Below are 21,155 nucleotides of genomic sequence, written 5' to 3'. Positions count from 1 at the left end.
AGCAGGTTGCAATCACTCCAGCCAAACATATTACAGTTTCGTCATTACTGACAGTTAGAAGCACCAATAGTGGGGAGTAACTTGTGTTGCAACCAATAAGAATTCCGTTTTTGCGGGAAAAGAGGCGGGACTTAATAGCTGTTAGGTTGAGGTTGCTATGTTTACTGCTGTCGCAACTGAGCTCTTCCATCAAAGTCACCCTCCCGGCTTGTAGACCATATTTAGCGCGAAACATTCGGCTGTTCCGGAGGGAGGCAGAGTAACTAAACGGAACAGCCAGTCTGGAAGTCATCTGAGTTACTGGCAATGCTGTCGTCATCGAGGTTAATAACAAAAGTGCTTTTCTCTGTTGACCTCAGAGAGTAAAAATTAATTAACAGAATTGATAATACGTCTTAACAGTTCGCTGATTGAATAAACAATTAAACTGATATACAATTGGACAATTTGACAGCTTAAATGGTGTTAAGAAAATAAAGGCGCAGACTGGTAATTATTAAGGTCTTTTTTATATTGGTGTTTTTAATGCATTTAAACAGAAAAGAAGCTAGCAAGCATGAATCAAAAACACACCCTATGTTTTATCTATAAATAGCCACACTTTGCTGCATTAGGGACTTTAATAATGCCAGACCACCTTACCAGTTGTGGCAAAAGCATTATATCTTCACAATCCCAATGTCAAGTCACTTAAGACTTGTTTAGTCAAACATCAACTAGAAAACTATATTTAAAAAAATCAAATTTCACAACAATATCACTTTTTAGTGCTTATTTTGCTCATATCAGAAACATGCACCCATTGTGTGCATTCTCTCTGTTTTCTTCCCTGTTCAGTGGCTAGAGAGCACTCTCCTTAATTGCATTTCCCCATCCATTGATTATTTCAATGATGCTTCTTGCCACATGGGCATGTGCATCTACAGCAGACCAAGGTCAGACAAGTCTGCAGGGAGGGAAAATAGAAGCACTCCTCGTGTTCCTGTCTGGTTCCTTGTGTGATTTCCATTCATGATCTAATATGGCAGTTGTTGAACACTGTCATTGTCCATTGGCATCAAGTCATGAACATATTGCAATTACAGCTGCACCCTTTCATCCTACTTTGCCCTTTCTTCCTGTCAAAAAATGATAGATATTTTAAGATTTATGAGCAGATAGCTTTTCCCATCTGAGCAGACATTCTTTTCATTATTCAGTGGATCTGCACATTATTACAGTTGGTGTCTGAAAAAGATTTTAGCAGGATATTGTTGCAATGTTCTGACATTAACTGCAGTCGCATGTCTTATATAAGGCTCAATGATGTGCTGACTTTATTCAGCTTCATTTAGAATGGTAGATAAATGTTAACATCCATAGTTAGTCATTAATCTAACTCTCATTGTTTCTTCAGACCATTTTCTTTCTGTCTGCAATTTCAGAAAGAGGACCTTCAAATGTACTAAGATGAGTTATGACCATGGAGACAGCTGTTTTCCTTTCTTTGTGCAGATGTGGGCTCAGTGAACCTTTGTGAGTTCATATCTTCATATCTACACAATAAACACCACACGAATGGATGAAACCATAAAGATTTGACCACATAGGTTTTACAAAACATTGGAAACTTCACTTTAAGTGATTTACTTACATAGAGCAAGCAAGGATGCACAGTAGAGCTTGTAAAGTTACAATTCGTTTTTATTGTTTCAGACAATCTCAGAAAATAATCATGATTGCGCATGCTACCGAGTTCTGAACAGTCTATCAACAAAGCACAGCATAAAATCAAATATAGCACATTGCTCAATGGCTGAATACAATAACCATTTTGCTTACAGTATGGTCCTACATTAAATTGATATATATTTTTTAAAAAGTCCCATTGTTCCAAAATACTTATCATTTATTACAAATCTATTGACGGTCATTTTAAACATTTTTCACAGTTCAGTTTTAATAACACTGTTTGAGAAACTAGAGATTTCTCTGCTTTGATGAACAATACATTGTATTTATTATAAAAGTGTTAGTTAATAGTCTGCTTCTGCACTCTGCCCTGGTTAACTTACTTCTTCTAAAAGAACACATTCTTTGTTTCTCACATTCTCATTACATTATTTAATGTGAATAAGTATCTCATCATCAGTCATAATATTATATCACGTTTCCAGTCTAGCTTTAAAAAAACACGCAGTACAACTACAGCAAGTCTCAGTATCAATAAGTTATTGCATTCGACATATTAAGCAATAAGAAAAACTGTGCAGCCCTTTTCATTTACCTTTTAACGCTTTTGACACTGTAGATCATGTACTGTTAAAGCAAAAAATAATAATGGTGTTAGGTCTGACAGAACAGGTGGGAGGGTGGTTCAAAAATTATCTTTTCAAATTTACTCAGTGTGAAAGCTAAAGATATTGCTTCTCACTTCTTTGTTGTGGGCTCGCACTGAGTGGAGGCAAAAATCATTCAAGTACTTCATTTTATTTTGATCTAATACTTTACATAAAACAAAAAATCACAAATCTAAAATCAAATGTTTTGATTGAAAGTTATTTGACTACACAGTTGAATATGTCATTTGACTTTTTTTTCTGTTTATATTTTGATGATAGAAAAAAGTCAAATGACATATTCAACAGTGTAGTCATATATTTTGATGATCAGTGATGTTTTAACATTTGTAAAATTGTATATGTGATGTCTTTTAGTGCTGTTTTTGTCCAGGTCACCTTTGTAAGTAATGTTTTAAATCCCAATGGATCTTTCCTGGTCAATATTAGTAATAGTAATATAATCGTTGCCTGTCAACATTTTTTCTGTGCCTACACAGCATGAATGGCATGCTAGACAAGCTTTTCCTTCATCTGTCCAACATGAGGAAGTTCATTCTGCAAGAAAACCTTTTTAGGATGTACAATGCTGTAATTTCTTCCGTTTCTTTCTTTTTAGTCACACTTAGACATTTCAAATCATCAAAAATTAATGATAAAGAATAAAAATAAAGTTGTTGCCTTGGCTGCAGTGACTTTCATTGACTGGCAATGATGCATTACATTAGATCGGTGTGCAACAATTTTGAACTTTACCTGAGAACTATTCAAATATAAAAGCCTGTGGACTCGATGGACTTGCTGGTGTGCTTTGGATCTTTGTTTTGCTGCATGATACAATCATTGTTGAACTAAAGGTCATGAACTGACAGCTGAACATTCTCCCTCAGGAGTTTCTGCTGGCAGAATTAATGTTTCCATCAATTACACGTCCTCCGTGTCTTGAAGTGGCAAAGTAGACCCAGACCAATATGCTATGACCACCATGTTTGACCGTTGGTATGATTACCATTTAAAAGTTATTCTTTTATCTCACAGAGATTCAGAGTATTTTTCCAAAAATTGTGGGACAAGATTTTATTTTCGGCAAATTTGTGATGATTCTTTGTGTCCTTGTAAGCAGTGATTTTGACCTTGAGCCTCTCTCATGGCCAGCATTTTTGCCAAGTTTCTCTTATTGTAGAATCTTGAACCTTAACTAAGGCACTAGGATCAACTGAGCTATTTTAGCCCACTTTAAGGAGCCACACAGGTCAAGTTTAAGTATATTGATTATACAGGTCATGCAGTAAACAGTCTTGAGTGTGGTTAGTGAAATTGAACTCAGTTTTCCAAAAATGTGTTTAGTGAGTCAATATTTAATTTGCGATTTCACTAGGGTGGCAATTTCATTTTGATACAGGGCCAGTTTGATTTAGATATCTTTGTTGCTTTAATAAATGAAATGGTTTGAAAATGTTCACAGTTATTTTAGATTATGTTTATTATTATTATTAATTTCATATGCTTATGTTTTTGTCTAGGTTAGCTTTGATTTCCCAGTTGCCCTGTTTGTGTATTATTCCTCCTTGCTCCCTTGTGCCATTCTCTCTCTCTCTCTCTCTCTCTCTCTCTCTCTCTCTCTCTCTCTCTCTCTCTCTCTTTTTCTCTGTCTCTCCCCTCATACCTGCCGCCTATTAGTTAATCAGTCTCAGCTTGTTACTCCAGTACTTTCTCTCTCGGTATTTAAAAACCTCTTCTCCTGTTATACTCCGTTTCTTCATAGATTCTGGTCCCTGCTTGTTCCTGCTCTCTCTCCTGGTGTTCTCTTGTATTTCATTAAATCTCACAATTTTTCATCTGCATTTGGGTCCAATAAACACAAAAACTTCATGACAGAAACATCTAAATGTATCAATAAAGCAAAAGACAGACGAAATGCGTAAAAGGGAAAATATAAATACTTTTTTAAACACAACTGTAACTTACCAGAAAAATGGGACAGCTCGTCCAGGGGAATCCCAAAGCATTCTCAGGACAACTAAGAAACTGAAGTCCCCTCCAGTGGATCCTGGGTCTTCCTCGGGGAGTTTCTCTGGGTCTTATTTTGGGTCTCCTGCTGATGGGACATTCCCAGAAGGAGAGCGCAGACACCTTGTGAAAGAAATTCATTTTGGTCTCTTGTATCTGTCATCTTGTTCTTTCAATCACTATCCAGAGTTTAAAACCATAGATGAGGGTAGGAACGTAGGAGAAGTGGTAAATCGAGTGCTTCACCTTTTGGCTCAGCTCAGCATTAGTCCAGATTCTGCACCAATCTGTCTACTGACCCTTTTTTTGCACTTTTCTTCGCTTATTTGTGAACAAGACCCCTAGATACTTAAATACCTCTTGGAGCAGGACCTTTTGTCTAACCCAAAGAGGACACTTAGACATCCTTTTCTGGTTCAAGACTGTAGTCTTGGACTTATTGATTCTCCCAGCCACTTTGCCCTTGGCTACAAACTGATTCAGTGGAAGCTGTAGATCAGGGTTTGATGAAGCCAACAGTATGGTGATGTTGACCTTAGGATTAATTTTGTTCCTAACACCTCAACACGTTGGCTGTGCCCAGAAACTCTGTCCATAGATGTTACAAACAGAACTGAAGACAGTTAGCGACTTTGGTGGGTTCTCTCCAATTTACTTCCTGCAAAGTGAATCAAGGTTTGACACCAGCCATATATGAACGTTTAAAAAAAAAATATAATCCCTATTTTTTTAAACTAAATGTTTTACAAATCAAAAACTTTAAAGATCTGTAATAGTGTCGAATGATTCAGTTTCAGAATTAACCAGTCTGCACAGTGTTGTGCTGATCTTTACATAAAATGGTTCTACTGCCAAGAAAGACTTTTGTCTTTTCACAAATAGATTGATAAATATGTGTAATTTTTAACTGGAGATGGTAAAATCTCCAGTTAAATCCAGAGTCCATTAAAAACACATCAATAGCACTTTTATTTAGTTCCAATTAGAATGATCACTTTCCAATTTCAGCAGCATTAGCAACCCCCGACCCCCAAAAATTTTTTTTTCTTGTTTATACACCTCAGAGAAACTACCAATCCTACTGAGAAAGCATAGAAATATACAATAGAAAACATGTTCAGGGTGCAAATGTCAAATTATTTATTAATTTTTTTGGCCTCGGGTTGCCCCCAGGCTGTTCGGCACTTGGGTACAAAGTCACATCACCCATATCAAAATCTACCACTGGTCATTCATAACATCTTGCATGCCAAACAGGTGAAAGGCTTAACTTAATTTTTTTTATTATGAGGTATTAAAACTTTTTTTTTTTTACTGTGCCTTTGCTTCAGACGAGCAGTTAGTCAAACCAAAAACAGAAAAAAAAAGAAAATCAAACACTTGAAACACTTGATACACATATGTCTAGCATAACAATCTATTTCAAAAGCTAGCATTATTTTATATATATATATACATATCTATTATTTGCATAACAGATATGAGCAAACATGGAAGTCATTGTTGCCGCTGGGTACAATAAAATGACAAAAGAGCAAATGAGGTGTCAGACTGTAATCACCTCGATAAAGTCTCTAAGATTATTACAGTGTCCTTTCGATTAGACTCATTCATCGACATTGTTTCCTTCTCATTCTTTACTTGTCTTCTGGACGCCTTTATTCACTTCCAACCTTCTTTAGATGCTCTGGTTCCACCCTGACCAGCTGAGAGTCCTCAGTTATCTCTACCAGACCCTGCATCTCTGGACCATCTACATTCACCAGCTCCCCTTCCTCCACCTCCACATGCATACCCAGCCCGTTCTCTCCCTCTGGCTGCGTCTCTCCCTCCGTCACCTCGACCATCTCTGTGTTTTGCACCACCTCCTCCTCCCCTTCCCGGATCTTCTTCACGTGGAAAGTAAAGGGGGGGACGCGGTACACGGTTGTCTTGGAGCGAGCATACTCTGTGTGATCAGGAGTGAGGGATTTCTTGAACTTATCTTTGGAGCTTTTCATCTTTGCTCTCCGCTCCTGGTTGGGGGTCATGCGGGTTCCAAGTTTGTTGATCTTTTTCTCGAGGTTGTGCTTCGTCTTCTCAAGATTGTCACGGGTTTTCTGCCTCGTCTTCTCCAGGTTCTCGCGGGTCCTTTGCTTGGTCTTTTCCAAGTTCTCCTTGGTCTTTAGTTTGGTTTTCTCCATTTTTTCTTTGGAGAAGGCCTTCTTTATGTTGTCTACTTGCTGCTTGGTGGTGCGTTGGAGACGCTTTGTACGAGACTCTTCGATAATTTCTTCAACCTCAATTTCTTCATCAGAATTGAGATTTTCTTTAACTCCTTCTTGTCCATCCTCAGGTATTTGCTCTAGGCCTTCCACTGCTTTGCTTTCAGCTGTCTCTGCTGTTCTGGGCTTGGATTCCTTTGGTGTCTTCACTTGGTCCTGACAGTACAAAAAAAAAAAAAAAAGGAAGGGAGAAGAGAAAAAGAAACTATTAAATTGCTGAAATTGAGTAAAACTGAGCAACATGATAGCTGTTTTATTGGAAACAATACAACAATGTCAATTGATTTATTGTGGAATGACAGCTACCTGCTTCAGAAAAACAAACAAATCCCGGCCCCCCACCCTTATGAACCAAAACTCACATGGAAAATGTGAGCATGATAGTTTGCAGAGTGACGCATTAGCTTAATATGCAACGCAAAGCTGCAGCTGGTGCAGAATGCCACCTAGTGGTGTAAGATGAACATCTCTAATAAAATTTGCAAAGATTTCAACTCAGTAAGCATAATTTGTACTGTGTGACATATATATTAAATATGACTTAACTCATATTTAACTCCAGAGCATGTTTTCTGCTACTGCAATCAACCTGAAATGAAAGCCAAGAACATCTTGCATCAAACCACATTACTTCCTGTCATTTGGTATCATTTTTGCTTCGAACCCTAAAGTCTTTTGAAAGACACATTTTAGGAGAGGTGAATAACAGAAATCCTAAATATATTTTGTAGCCAAAAAAACCCAAAAAGACAAAACAAAATCTGGAACCATTTGCATTTACATGCAAACTGTCAATGTTTCGTAATTCAAAGGCTACTTTGATTTCATCACTTCATCTCATAATTTATGCAGTTTCACAAAGCACAGCAGATTCCCACAGGGACTGCTTTGTGTTGAGTGTAGAAAGTAAGCATTTAGTAAAGAGAGATGAACAGATTCAGAAACTCCCACCTTGTTTTTCTTTTAACCAAGACAGCGAGAGAGGAACAGAAAGCTTATCTTTTTATTCATAAACTGTTGTGCTGGTATCCTTGAGGACACAAGGAAAAAAACAAGTGCTGAATAGGTGACAGGTGAACTATGAGCTTTGTCAGCCACTGGCCATGACTTTCAGGACTAAGGAATTTGATTTCACTCATATCATGCTAATAAACTCCTAGAGGGATGACAGGTCTTACGTTGTTGCCAGATCTCCAAGTAAAGGTCAGGGTGAATTATTTTGTCTATTAGTTATGTGGTATAAAAATCTGAATTGTAAATTTTGAAAGAGTGCTGAGAGCTTAAATTGCCACCTCACAAATATCCAATAATAAAAAAAAAACATACTGATATTATCCAAAAGTGTTTAACTTGTCTTACTTTTTTAAAATTTGAAATTACTTCTTTTAAACCTTAAAAGAGCATCTCAGGGATTTTTTTTTTCAAATTGCTCCTTAAAGTAGACTTTTATTCTGTTTCTTGATTTTTTTGCTCCCCAACCCTGCTGGCCCAAATGACATTGATTTTTCAATTCACATAATCTGTATTGTTGATTATTGATTTTTATGTTGCTGTAAATAAGTTTAGAAACAAGAATCTTACAGTGTTACTTGATCTTTATTTAAAAAAACCTCAATATTAATTTGCGGTGAATAGTGAAAGCTCATCTACAGTGAGTTTGCCCTCAAGGGAGTATGGTGATGTTTTGGCATAATGTCTCCTGTAACATGTTGCCAAAGACAGACAACTATTTTTACTTATCACCCACACAGTTGAAACAGAAGTAAAGTACTAATTGGTAGCAAATGTCTTGTTTATGTTCTCTGCTGTAACACTCAACACTACTTCCTTAGGAGTTCTCTTAAAATATACAGTTCAAGGCAGCGCTGATGTCTTTTATTAATCATTATCATAAATGTAAAGAGACTAAATGTCTTCTGACAAAGGAGATGTTTATTTGTGAAGGTCCCCTACACAATCGAAATATCATTCAATCCAATATTTTGATAGCAGGAATAAATTGTGGTAGTTAAACACCAGCACACAGAAGAGAACAACTGACAAATTTAAGATTGGGATGATCAGCAACTCATAAATTGTGAAGTTTCTGGTGATAGTGAGAGATATTATGCCTTATGTCGGACTTGTAAAAGAGAAGCACCAGTCAGAATTTTCTACACTGTTTAAATACTGCCACACAACCACAAAACGTACATTGCCTCCATATCTGGTGGTGTATATACGGTGGCACTGGCCGACCCGCTGTGTGTGCGTTTATTTTGAGCTGGCCTTTTCTGCTTTCTGGATTCCATCTACCCTCCTCTGGCCACCGGCCACTGCATAGCTCGGCCCTACAGACAGCCCACCCCTCGCCCCAGCTGAACAACACCATCCCCTGCAGCACAGCAACAGATAAACACAGCATGCTGCAACCATAGTAACCACTTCATCATGCGGGCCATGCTGGCTACTGAAGATTGAGCTGAGCTGCATATATATATATATATATATATATATATATATATATATATATATATATATATATATATATATATATATATATATATATATATATATATATATATATATATATATATATATATAAATTTGCTGGATGATAAATTGTCCCACTAATCATTTCAATAAACAATCACTTTGTTGCTTTGAGAGCATTTTATTGATAATGACATATTAGTGCAAGTTTTCCCCCTCATAGACCAGTAAATCTGGGATGCAAAGAACTTAACGCTGGAAAGATATTTTTAATTATCCAAAACAACAACCGCTAACAACATAAATCATAAATAATGTGGATAATTGTGTATTTGCAAACACTGAGTAATGATGTTGCTGAAATGAGACAGGCATCTCTCAAAAGAGACTAAAACATATTCAGATATTAAATAAATATGCAAGACGTTTAAGCTCGTAGGAATGTGGCTAAAAAACTTTCCTGTTTATGGTCCGTTGAGCTCTAAGGAAATCGTGATGACATCAGTGAACCCTGTTTGGGTTTCCAGCCCTGATAACAAAACACAAGACTGAGAGCCTCTGTTTTAATATGTTAAATCCATTAGCGTCCCTGTGTTACCTTCCACTCTCCACGGATTTACTACTTTGCAGCAGCGGAAAAGTTTGCCCGCTGTGTGAATGTATTCACTGACAGGTGCCAAGGGAGCTGGGACTAAGAATCTTCTGTTAAATAACATAAACCTCCCTTGTTGACGGCTCTTTCCAACAAGAGTAACTAAGTGGCCCTCATGGAAAAGTTGATCCTAAGCATCCTGTTTTTGAATGGCTGCATATACTTTTCTATCTGTGAAGAGTAAAACAGGTCGGCTTTGAGACAAAATTAAACAATTCAGGAATAGAAAATAGGTTTGGAGGCATGAAAAATGCTATTCGAAGCAGAGTGGCCACCACTCTGAGATGAGGGCTCACCTTTTGGGGGAAATGTTAATTTTGTAAATGTTTAAAGGAAGCTCTTACAAGCAAAACATTATCGTACCTTCTCCTGACAACCAAAGGCTGTTTTATTTTCTGTACCAGATGGGTAACATTTGGAGTCAGTTAAAGGCGTAATATGATACATCGTCTCTATGCACAACAACGGAAATGGAACCATAAACTGCTGGCTTCTTTCTGTCTCCATTACCAAGACTATTTATGTTGTGAATACCTACACTAATCTAAGAAATATTTAAACAGGTTAACTAAAAAATATCCTTAATGGACATAAACCTCATTCAAACCACTAAAAAAAAAATCATAGTGAAATATCTTAAAACTGTTATATTAGTGGTAGTTATAGCTAGATTCAGCTTTCACTTCCTGTCAACTTTTTAATACTTTCCAGTTTGCATCACAAAAAAAGTCAGAATAATATCAAGCTAAATTAAAACTGAAGGTACAAGCGTCGGAAAATGTCAGACTCACTGTTTAGATAAGTTCACGCACTGTTAACAGATGCTCTTAATCCACCTACATCCATGCAACCATTTAACAGGCTAGAAGACAAACAGACACACACACTATTCCTTTAGAGGCAGTGTGATGAAAGGCCTCTTGAATGAGTCACAGGAGCAGCTGTCTTATCCCGTCCACTCCTTGCAGCTGTGCTGCTAGCATTCACAGTGAGTGATGTCTCTGACCGATATGTCGCTTTAGAGTGGGAGAAGGCCAAGGGAGAGATTGACATGGGCTGGAGGTTCGCGTGTTACATCTCTGCATGAACCTGCATCAGGATCCTTTGATGTCCAGAGACTGCTTGCAGGCTATAATATGACCGCTAATGTACTCTGGTCATTTATTCTAAAGCTTCCTACACGGTCCAAAATAAACCTTAGACAATTCACAGGGGACTGGCTACCCGCCTACTACTGCTTTAGGTATTTTGAAGGTGAGTCAGATGACTTACGGCAAAATGCAAATTCTGGGGCATGAAGTTTTTGAGATATAATTAGAATCCCCAGCGCCAGTGGCGCTGGACTAAACCACAGCTTATATACAGATTCATTCAAAGTGAGAGGTTTTATTTACCAGAAAGCCACCATCAAATGGAACTCTCTGATTTCCATAGCTCAGGCTTTCCACAGCTCCTGACTCTGAAACCACTGAAATCTCAGCATGGTTATTCACACTTAATGGTGCAAAATTGAGTTTTCCATTCCTGTGTTAATGTGAGCTGCCAAGAAAACTGGAAACAGTATGTGAAGGTATTACATAATGACTTCAGTCTCTCCAGCAGTGCAGTCTGTACTGACAAAGTGGTACATTAAGTAGACTTTTTAATTATGTATTTTTTCAGTCTTACTTCAAATTAGTTTATATGTTTGTATTCCCTATAGACTAGCTCACCTAAGATTAAACAAAGCGTTGTGATAAATATGCATATTCTGTAAATATCTATATTTAAATCATTTCATTTACATAAAAAAGGATGTAGAATATTATTCATGTGGTTGTGTCATTTTCTCTTTTCATGCATAACTTAGTGAAGAGGGCTGTTAAGCCAAAGCCCTACTTCAGAAAGTTATTTTTGCCCAATGAAAATCTTGCTCTCAAGGCTCTGAATCAAGCCATTGTTAATGTGTGTGAGGGAACTGATGCACTTTCAGCGGAAAAACTGAAATATCTACTATGACTCATAGATTCCCACTGTCAGAAAAAAAAAAAAATCTGTGTTGAAATTAAATGAAGCTGAGGGCATTTCGTTTACACTGGAGTCCTGTTTTGTAATTTTTGAAAGCAACAGTTCAGTCTTAACCTGTGTAAATCCATGAGTACATGTGTTTACTGGCATACATATAAGCGTTTGTGTGCAGGGAAAACATTTCTATATCATCATATTGTAGGTTTGTTGCATAGTAACTTATTTGATTTGCTTTACTTGACTATAAAAGACAAACATGCCACTGTTGCTAAATAGTTTAAAGGTTAATCCTAACCCAGTTTACAAAATGTTGCTCCCACTCAACCTAATCTGGTTACTATTTATATTAGTAATAGATTAATCTTCCAGAATATTTGAGAGCATGCAAAACCTAATGCCCAGGCTACTATAAATCCCCTGGTGTTCTCACATGCAAAGAGCAAAAGATTCACATGCCACATAAGCATTGGAATAAACCACAAAGGTGAATCTGGCTCCAAAACATTGCTTTCATTACCAAAATGTTAATTTAAAGCAATGAAACAGTTATTTATTATATATTTCTGGTTCAGTTTTATTTATTACACTTATGAAGATAAAAAAATAATAATAATCTACGGATCTAAGAAAATTACAAACAAAATTATCTAGAAGTATGTTACAAAGCAATTTCAAAATCACTCCAAGAACATTTCAACAACTCTTTAAGGTCTAGTTTAAGTCCAGACTTAAAACCTGCCAGAGACTTTTTAGCCATTAATGCTCAAAACCCCTCCAAAATTGCACACACATAATATATATATATATATATATATATATATATATATATATATATATATATATATATATATATATATATATATATATATATATATATATATATATATATATATATATATATATATATATATACACACACATATATATATTCAACTCAAAAGATGGCTTAAATAATAAACAGAATTTGGGAATAATTTTTATTGAGAAAAAAATATTCAGATTTGGTACAAACTCAAAACATTTAGCCAGTGTTTTACTCTGATTACGTTCTCATTCATATGGGGACAATGTGCCGAATAAGCTTGGAGTGTATCAGCAGCATTGCCCAGAGCTGAAAAGTGGTATGAGGACACATATTTGTCTGCTGGCCAAGTAGCTGGATGACAGCTACAACTGTTCAAACTAGACGTTGACCTGATCCGTCTTCCAGTTGGTACATCCTGTTTGCTGCCATGGGAGGTGGGATGGGCATGCGTGGAGAAATGAGGAGGAATTTAAATTCACCAAGAGTAACTCAAGACCTCCTTCTGGCATTGTTTAAGAGAATGTTAATTATTTTGTCTCTGTAGATTTTGCTGATGAAATGAATATGCTACATCAGTCCATTTTGGAAGACCAAATTTGGGAAGGATCCATGTCATGAAGCAGCATTTTTAATTTAATTTAATTTTTTTACTATTTTTATTGCACAATTTATCACAGTACAATACACAAATGCTATGTTGCAGGTATGGTTTATATGGTGATAGTTTTGGTCAATTGGTTGCAACTTCCAATCAGGAGAAAGACCCAGAAACCCATTAAATACATTTTAGGGTGGATAAAGTAAGCTAGCATAAAACTTCAGAAACTGCTTTCTCAAAATCAAGACTTCAGCCACATTTGTGGAATATGCTTAAAAGTTAGGTATATTTCTCCCTGTATGTTCTATAACTAGATGAATTGAATAGGATTGAAATGGATTTACCGGAAAATCCATTTGCACCAACACCCACTTTAACCCAGGCAAACAGCGGCACAAAAGACCTTACAGGCAGCACTTTGAGCTAGTTTATCAAATTACACTTGTTTTTCTGTGCTGCATGGTCCATAGGCCTGACTGACAGGTAAGTGTTTGAAATATTCCACATCACTGCTTACTCAGATTTGTTATTGTTTTGCTTTGGATAAGCAAAGAGAAAAGAAAAACAATGCAGTGGCAAATAAGGCTTGCTTCACCGGGACATTAATGGAACAACTTTTAGAGAAAAAAAACAAAAAAAAAAACAATGGTCTGCATTTTTTAAAATATGAAAGAATTCCAAACAAAAGGAGGGGAAAGGATTGTTTTTGCTTCAGCGTGAACTCGTTTCCTTCTTGTTATCAGCAAAATATACATGTGGTGAAAGAAAAAAGGGAACCCCCAAACAGTAACCTGCATTTAAATGAGCCAAAAGAAACAACACTCTGGCTCCATGATGTCGCTCTCCGCTGCTAAAATAAGAGATAACACTGGAACACAAACATAAGAGATATTATCTTCATAGTAATAGGATAGTGCTACATTTTGAGAAACACATTTATTTCTTGCGTAAAATTAAATAGAAAGGATTAAGACATAATTTAAGTGTAAACATAAATTTATTTTTAAATTAACATGTACACAGACGGCATTATTTAGAATTACCATAAACAACCAGAGGACTCAAGGAAGTAGTCCAGCTCAGATAAAGTACTGATGACAGAAACTATTGTTTCCATGTTCAGTAATGCAACATTGGAGACAGTTTTCCTAAAATTAATTTTTTGAATGTATCATATGTTGCATAATTCAACTGAAAAAAAGAAATGTTTTATGAAACCTTCTTTATCTAAAGTTCTCCAAATCTGTTCATTTGTGAGGCAATTTCTTTTCTATTGGCCATAGCTGATATGTGTACCCAACAACATCAAATATTGATCAAAAATTGTATGAAACTAAGTATTTGTCTGACATTGCACACACATTTTTCTTTCTTTCTTTCTTTCTTTCTTTCTTTCTTTCTTTCTTTCTTTCTTTCTTTCTTTCTTTTTATATTTTACCTTTAAATAGATTTGATTGTCTTTCAGTTAAACTGTACAAAGAAAATGTAAAAAATAGGTGAAGTTCTGAAATAATCATCTGCTCTACATCACTAAAACGTGGGAACTTGATGTGTTTACATTTTGGTGATGTATCGTACAACGTTGGGCTCAACTTAAAAATGAATGAACATGGGAACCAATTGCTATGTAGTCTTAGTGCAATCTCTTTATAGGCAGAAAATGGAGACAGGGAGTGTGTGCGAAGTGCTGTGGGTAATACTGGAAGAGCTATGCTATCAGTTCTGGATTAGACGTCTGATTTGGATTGAAATAGGCCATCTCGATTGTGGGAGCGATAAGGGGGAGTGGTGTCTGAAGTGGGGGATGCAGAGATGCCAGCAGAATGAATCAGAGCTCTATCTTTGTGCTGCTTGTTGACTTCCTTTCACTCAAGTTACTTGGTTTTACTTGCTACGACATGATAGGTAATTGAAAACACTTCATTGTAGAGGCGCTGACATGCAGTCTGCGCAGGGAAACAACAATTAAGTAAAGAGGCCAAAGGGCTTCCCATGGTTGGAATTCTACGTCTGGAGTAAGAGAGACTATGCTGTTACATAGACGGGCAAGTTGAAAATCTATTACAGAAAAGTGAGCGGTGGTCTAGAGGGAGCACTGTCTGGCTGTGACTGGAGCTCTGCATAGAGTTGTTAGAGTAGTCTGTAACTGAGAAGTCCTCTAACCCCCTGATAGAATGACCACATAGCTAACGCTGTTTTTGAGGAGCATCCAAACACACCCTGATTCCAGACGCAGGAATACCGTCTCACCATGCCACCGACTGGCGGATTATATTGCATAAACTAGATGAAGACACCTGTGAAGTTGCATGAAATTGATTCATACAAGTTTTTGATCAAACTTTAAATTGCATGAATTTTGAAAATCATCACTTGTTTTCTGCGCATGAGACCATGTGTTTGTGTCTGACATTCAGGCCAGGTCAGAGACTAAATACTGCCAATAGACGTCTTTCTCACTTTAGAACTAATGAAACTCAATTCAGCCCAATTCAGTTCAACTCATTTGCAAACACCTTAATAATACAAAAGAAAAACTAAATGTAAAAAAAAGAAGAAGTAAAACAAGAGTTTACAACAAAAATCTTCTGTAACAATCTGTTTTGCAGTGAGTCTGAAAAACAGTCTTGTAAAGTGTGTGCTCTGGAGTGTCTAAAATGTGCAACATCAGAAGAGACTAAACTCTCAACAACAAACTTTATAGACGATAAAGCATCTTGCTGTCACCACCAAAGGATCTAATCTCCCACATGAAACAAAAGTCGCTATGCTCTTTCTCCAGACAAATACCAACTTCTTTATACCCTGCCACCACCTTAACTTCTTCACCCAAAATAGAAATCTTTGTTTTGTTCACATTCAGAATTAAATGATTGTTCCCACACCTTTCTACAAAGTGATCCTTTGGTTCTTCATCACAGTCTTCAAACTGAGAGTAAAGTCTCCTGTGCTGCTGACCTCCTAGTCAGACGGACACACCCTTCAGGGTCACAAATTATGGTCGGTGTGTTACAGTTCTAATCTAAAAAAAAAAAAAAAATGTGATTAGCACTGTTGCCTTGCAGCAAGAAGGTCTCAGACTCAAATCTTAGCCTGGGCTTTTTCTGCTTGAAGTTCTCCTTTTGTTAATAAGGGTTTTCTCCTGTTATTCTATCCTCTTCCAACAGTGGACTTTCATATTAGACTAATTCTTTTTCATATTTAATGATCACTTTGCCATTTGGGCAATGCAAAGGTTCAGCGCTCTATAGAAGGTATATACGGTGGTCAAATAAGTACAAGACAAATGAATGAGTGGGTCTCTCTTGACATATCAGCCGCTCCGAGCTTCTGGCACGCCAAAATGTCTACACCTTTATCAGTAAAGACAAGGATAGCTTAGAAGAACATTAATTACATTTATTTTTTGAAGTCCATGCTTCAACATTTGAGTTTGGCTTACAAAATTATCACAGCAGATGAATATGGACGGTATATGTGATATTTCTGAGCTGCAACATTCAGGACACTGAAATAAAAAAAATTTAAAAAATTTAAAAAAAACTGAAAATTTTTAAACAGCCAGATCAAATCCTGTGCAACAGCTGTCAAAGCAATGTTATCTTTGCTCCATAAATCCAGCATTCACCAACAATTTCACACTGAACAAGAATCTACATGCAGATAATTACCATGATAAGTGCAATTATAAATGAGGAGAAAACATGACTCCATAAATAACACTGTGAAGAATATCTATGTTATGTCCAGTTTAAATTATTAAAAGCCTGTTTTCTGTTCTGGGTTTAAATGTTGACAGTGACTAAGCCTGGGTGGTTGAATGTCAGTTGTAATATTTGTGGCAAGAATGCTGGGACTACATTAATAACCTCAGTCAAAAAGCAGGAGCAGCTTCTGCTGTTGCCTGGGCAGATTTCATCCACAGACAACCTAAGCTGGGAGACAGATCAAAGGTTTTAGACATTTGAGTCTCTTTAGCTGATTTGAAGGACAAGCTCACCGCGACAGCGAAGGATCCCTTCCAGCTCTTCCTTCTGACTGACTCTCCAATTTTGATCAGCTGCAATGGGTTCATGTTTAAATTCCGCATTCGCAGTCGTTGCACAAGGACAACCAAAAGACTTGCGCATGAATTCACATTCTAAACTTTGGCCTCACAATTACAGTATCCTGTTTAATTTGAGTTTCTTTTTTGCCTCTCGTGAGATACATGGAAATGAGGGGAGAAAAGAAATCATTGTAAGTGACATACACTTTAACATGATTCACAGCCATGTCATTAATAAAATGGTCATAGGGAAAAAAATATGGAAAAATATGAAGAAAAGCCTCCATTGACTCACTGTTGGCTGCTACCAGCAGTGCCCTGATGACAGTGTAAATGTGATCCATGCTGAGGGGAAAACTTGGCAGTGCAGTGAGGACACCCACAATGCAAGGAATATTTGAAAGCCTCTTATGTACAGTGATAAGCAATTTGCATGTGGTAATTATGTCTTTATTGCTATGCCCTGCTGTTGCCTGGCAATGCCGCTTCCCGTCAGGTTTAAATATAAAGCTTCCATCCCAGGTTTCCCAACCCGGAAACTCTCAACTGTGCGGCTATTCTCGGAGAGCACATCCAGCAGTGTGACACAACACAAAAATACAGCACCTGCACTCAGATGAACAAAGAAAAGCAGTACGTCTCGTAGCGCACGGCGACGCATTTCACGTATTTAGCTGAAATCGGAGCGAGAACGACTTTGATATTGTGGGTGAAACCCAACACACACACGCGGATAGTGGCAAAGCAATACCATGGAGTCTTGCCTTAACCTCTACACGCTGTACTTCAACCCTTACATCGGTCTTACCGTATTTCTAATTCTAAACCCGTCCCGCTCCAACACATCAACACGCAAACAGAGTGAGTGGAAAGTGGTGAAAACTGGCTGAGAGCCAGTGCTGATTTGCATTGCTGCCAATATGTGTACCCATCTATCACTTGGTCAGATAAACTGGACACAGTACAGCCATCCTTTTGATTAAAAGAAAGTAGGCTGGAAGCCAGGGGCAACCACTGCAACATAACTGAAAGGCTTACAGTCTCCAAAACAGCAGGAGGCACCTGCTTTACTGAGTAATTTATTGGGGTGAAGTGCCTATGATTGGATTTCTGCTGGATGCCAACAGTGTAACCTGCTCTTGCGGTGCAAAGAGTTTGTGCCTGCCAAAATAGATCCCCAAGTAAGCTCCGCACATGTGAGGCTCGTCACCATAAGATCCCTCGCTACAGATGTATTTGAGATTAGCTCATCGTTTTTCCAGTAAGTGAAGCATCATTAGTTTATAGAGGAAATTACTGCTGTATATCCAAGTGAGATTTTTTTTTCTTTACAGAGTAGCTTCAACTTGTGTAAGACATGACGGCATGTCGAGCTAAAAAAAGAACTGCTCACTGAGGTAGCTATAGTCCTTTGACTAGTGCAGCTGGCACTTCTTATTTTCTTGCTTCTTTGATTTTTTGTTTTTCTGGCCCATGAGTTCAAGTTATTTCTAGTTTGAAGCTACTTCTTTTTCTGTTTTGCACCTTTAAAACTGAACCTGCCTGTGTTTACATTGGTCCAATCATTAACTCAAGTACAGTATTATGCGCCATAAATTTTAACTTTGTCTTAAGACATCGTCAAGATAAAAAAAAAATGCAACATGTTTTCACCTTTCATTACTCCAGACACCACCCTGTCCTCAGTAGTGGGGCGTTGGTTCTGTCTCAAATAGCTCCACATGCCTGTGTTTATAGGGCTTATATTTTCATTTACAACCAGGAGTCTTTATATAGATTTTATTGGGCGATCACGTATGCCTGTGGAATGGAAGAAATTGCTACCTGTCCCAAGTTTTTCATGAAAGTCACAGGGTCTAGTCTGAACAGAAGCTGCACAGAAGCTTCTGAGGACAGGAGAGCTTTTGTTGAACACTTTGTGAACATTACAGCCTTGCTGAAGTTTTAGGAATGAGTGATTCTGAGATATGTGTCATGGAATCTACTAAGCCTTGGCATCTCATCCTTCATCCTGAAAGGGCCGCAGTCCTCTTTTCATTTCCACTAACAAAACTCAATGCAAGACACAAATTTGGCTTTTCTTTCTGCAGAGATGAGGTCAGTATGTTGCTGCTACGGCCTTTCAGGTGAATTTCACACGTCTTTTCCAAACCTCCCTTCAGGATGTGGGGAATGCAACGTACCAAGTAGTAGATTAACATGATACTGTGAAGCTTTACTTGTGTCAGTAGCAATTTCGAGATATTAATTTGAATCTGTTATGACAAAAGGTATGCAATAAACTTATAAAAAGACATCTCTTCCACATTTCACCTGGTAGATGAGGACTTTGAAGTTCCGTCTCTTGAGCAGCTCGTGCTCGTTGCTCTCCAGCTTCTTGATCTGTCCCGCCTGCTTTTCCAGGTTGCTGCGCACCGTCTTGACGTTGACGCTGACCTTGCGCACCTTGTCCAGCATTTTATTGACTGTGTTGGCAGTGTCGACGTGGTTCTTGGACAGCTTCGCCAGCTCCCCTTGGATGGTTGACACAGACTTCTCCATGGCCTCCTGTCGAGCCTCGAGTCCATTCTGGGTCTGCTGGATCTTGTCTACCACACCTATGATCTTGTCCAGCAGAGAGAGAATCATGACCCCGTTCATCTGAGCTTCACTCTTGCCTCCAGCATCCAGCACCAGGTCCACTTCTTCAGCTGGGTCATCGTCATCTACTGCTGGCTCTGTAGCGGCGCCAACAAGAGCAACCTCTTCATCGTCGTAGGGTATATCGGCATGGGGTGCATGTTCCTTTTTGACTCCTGTGTCTGCCATACCTAGCAACTAAATATACCACCTCTTTACCAAAATAAACAAGCTGTTTAGATGAGCCTTAGTCTGCTTTTCTTTCTTTTAGACAATTTCCTAACCTACTTTTTTGCCTCTTTAGATTCCTCTCAGTCAATCCTCTCTACCTCTCTCTGCCTTTGCTCTGGGATGCCAGCCAGCCAAGGGGAGTGGGGCCTCTCACAGATCAAGCATGTGTGCCCTGAGTCAAATGCCTCTGCTCACTGCAAAACCACCCAGCCAAACTTTTCCCTTCATGCACCCAGCCTCCACCCAGTACCAGCCTACCGCTGCAGCTCCACCCCATTCTGTGCCTAAGCAGAATGTCTGTAGACCCCCTCCTCTTAGTGGCATAACAGTCCCAAATAAAACGGCAAGGTGAGGCTCTCTAATGGAAACATCACAGAAAACAAGCTTGATGAAGCTCCAAAAGCAACAGCTGTTCATCTGTCTGTCTATCTGTCTGTATATCATTTTAAACTGGATTCAGTTTACTTCAGTGTTTGTGTACACTTTAATTTAAATAGTGTGTTTGGTGTTATTAACAGCATAGCTTTGGCATATTATTTTGAGATCAAGAGCAGGATTAAACACATCTGCAAATAAATACCTCACATAAAATGGCTTGTTGTGAGCTTACAGTAACGTTTAGTGTATTCACAGTTTTTCTCAGTTGGCTTGGTGCATTTCTCAAATCATGTTTGACATTTGCCAAACAATAAGTGCATTTCTCAAAACAATTCGTACAAACAGCAAAACACTGTTGATTACCTTCAAAACTCAGTTTATTTCTCAAAATCCTTAGTTCTTCTCTCGAAATTAAATATCTGTATCAATAAACTTGTCAGTGCCTGAGGATGACAAATCCTTGTTTCATTGTGTACAAATAAGACAGTCAGGTTTGATTGTTAAATGTTTTGAATGTTGCGGAGGGTGCGACAATTCAACAGACACCCATATAATACATTTTGTTCAACATGAAATAAGCATTTAAAAATTTAGGAAAAAGCAGGGAGTCTTACATAATCACTTGATGTACAAAAAGATGTGCAACTTGTTTCAAAGAATAAGAAATTGCTTTTTTGATGAGCACAAGTGACACAATGATTTGAAGATTGAACATGAAGTTTTGAGAATTTCAATTCTGCTCTGAGAAATGCA

The 21,155-nt window shown here is 37.8% G+C and overlaps 1 protein-coding gene across 1 annotated transcript; it reads right to left on the bottom strand.

Annotated features, from left to right (window-relative positions):
• Positions 1-5,444: 5,444 nt before the first annotated feature.
• cavin1a (caveolae associated protein 1a) lies at positions 5,445-20,312 on the bottom strand. Its single transcript, XM_014969471.2, has 2 exons — positions 19,488-20,312; positions 5,445-6,748 (listed from the first exon to the last, which is right to left on the bottom strand). The coding sequence occupies exons 1-2, from the start codon at positions 19,980-19,982 to the stop codon at positions 5,987-5,989; spliced, it is 1,257 nt and encodes a 418-aa protein (XP_014824957.2). The 5' UTR covers positions 19,983-20,312; the 3' UTR covers positions 5,445-5,986.
• Between the last annotated feature and the right edge of the window lie 843 nt (positions 20,313-21,155).

The sequence above is a fragment of the Poecilia mexicana genome, unplaced genomic scaffold (assembly GCF_051168715.1).
Source record: "Poecilia mexicana isolate PSO_F unplaced genomic scaffold, ASM5116871v1 scaffold_8, whole genome shotgun sequence".
Lineage (NCBI taxonomy): Eukaryota > Metazoa > Chordata > Actinopteri > Cyprinodontiformes > Poeciliidae > Poecilia > Poecilia mexicana.
Note: the sequence above shows the minus strand (reverse complement) of the source record. Positions and strands in the feature narration are given on the sequence as shown.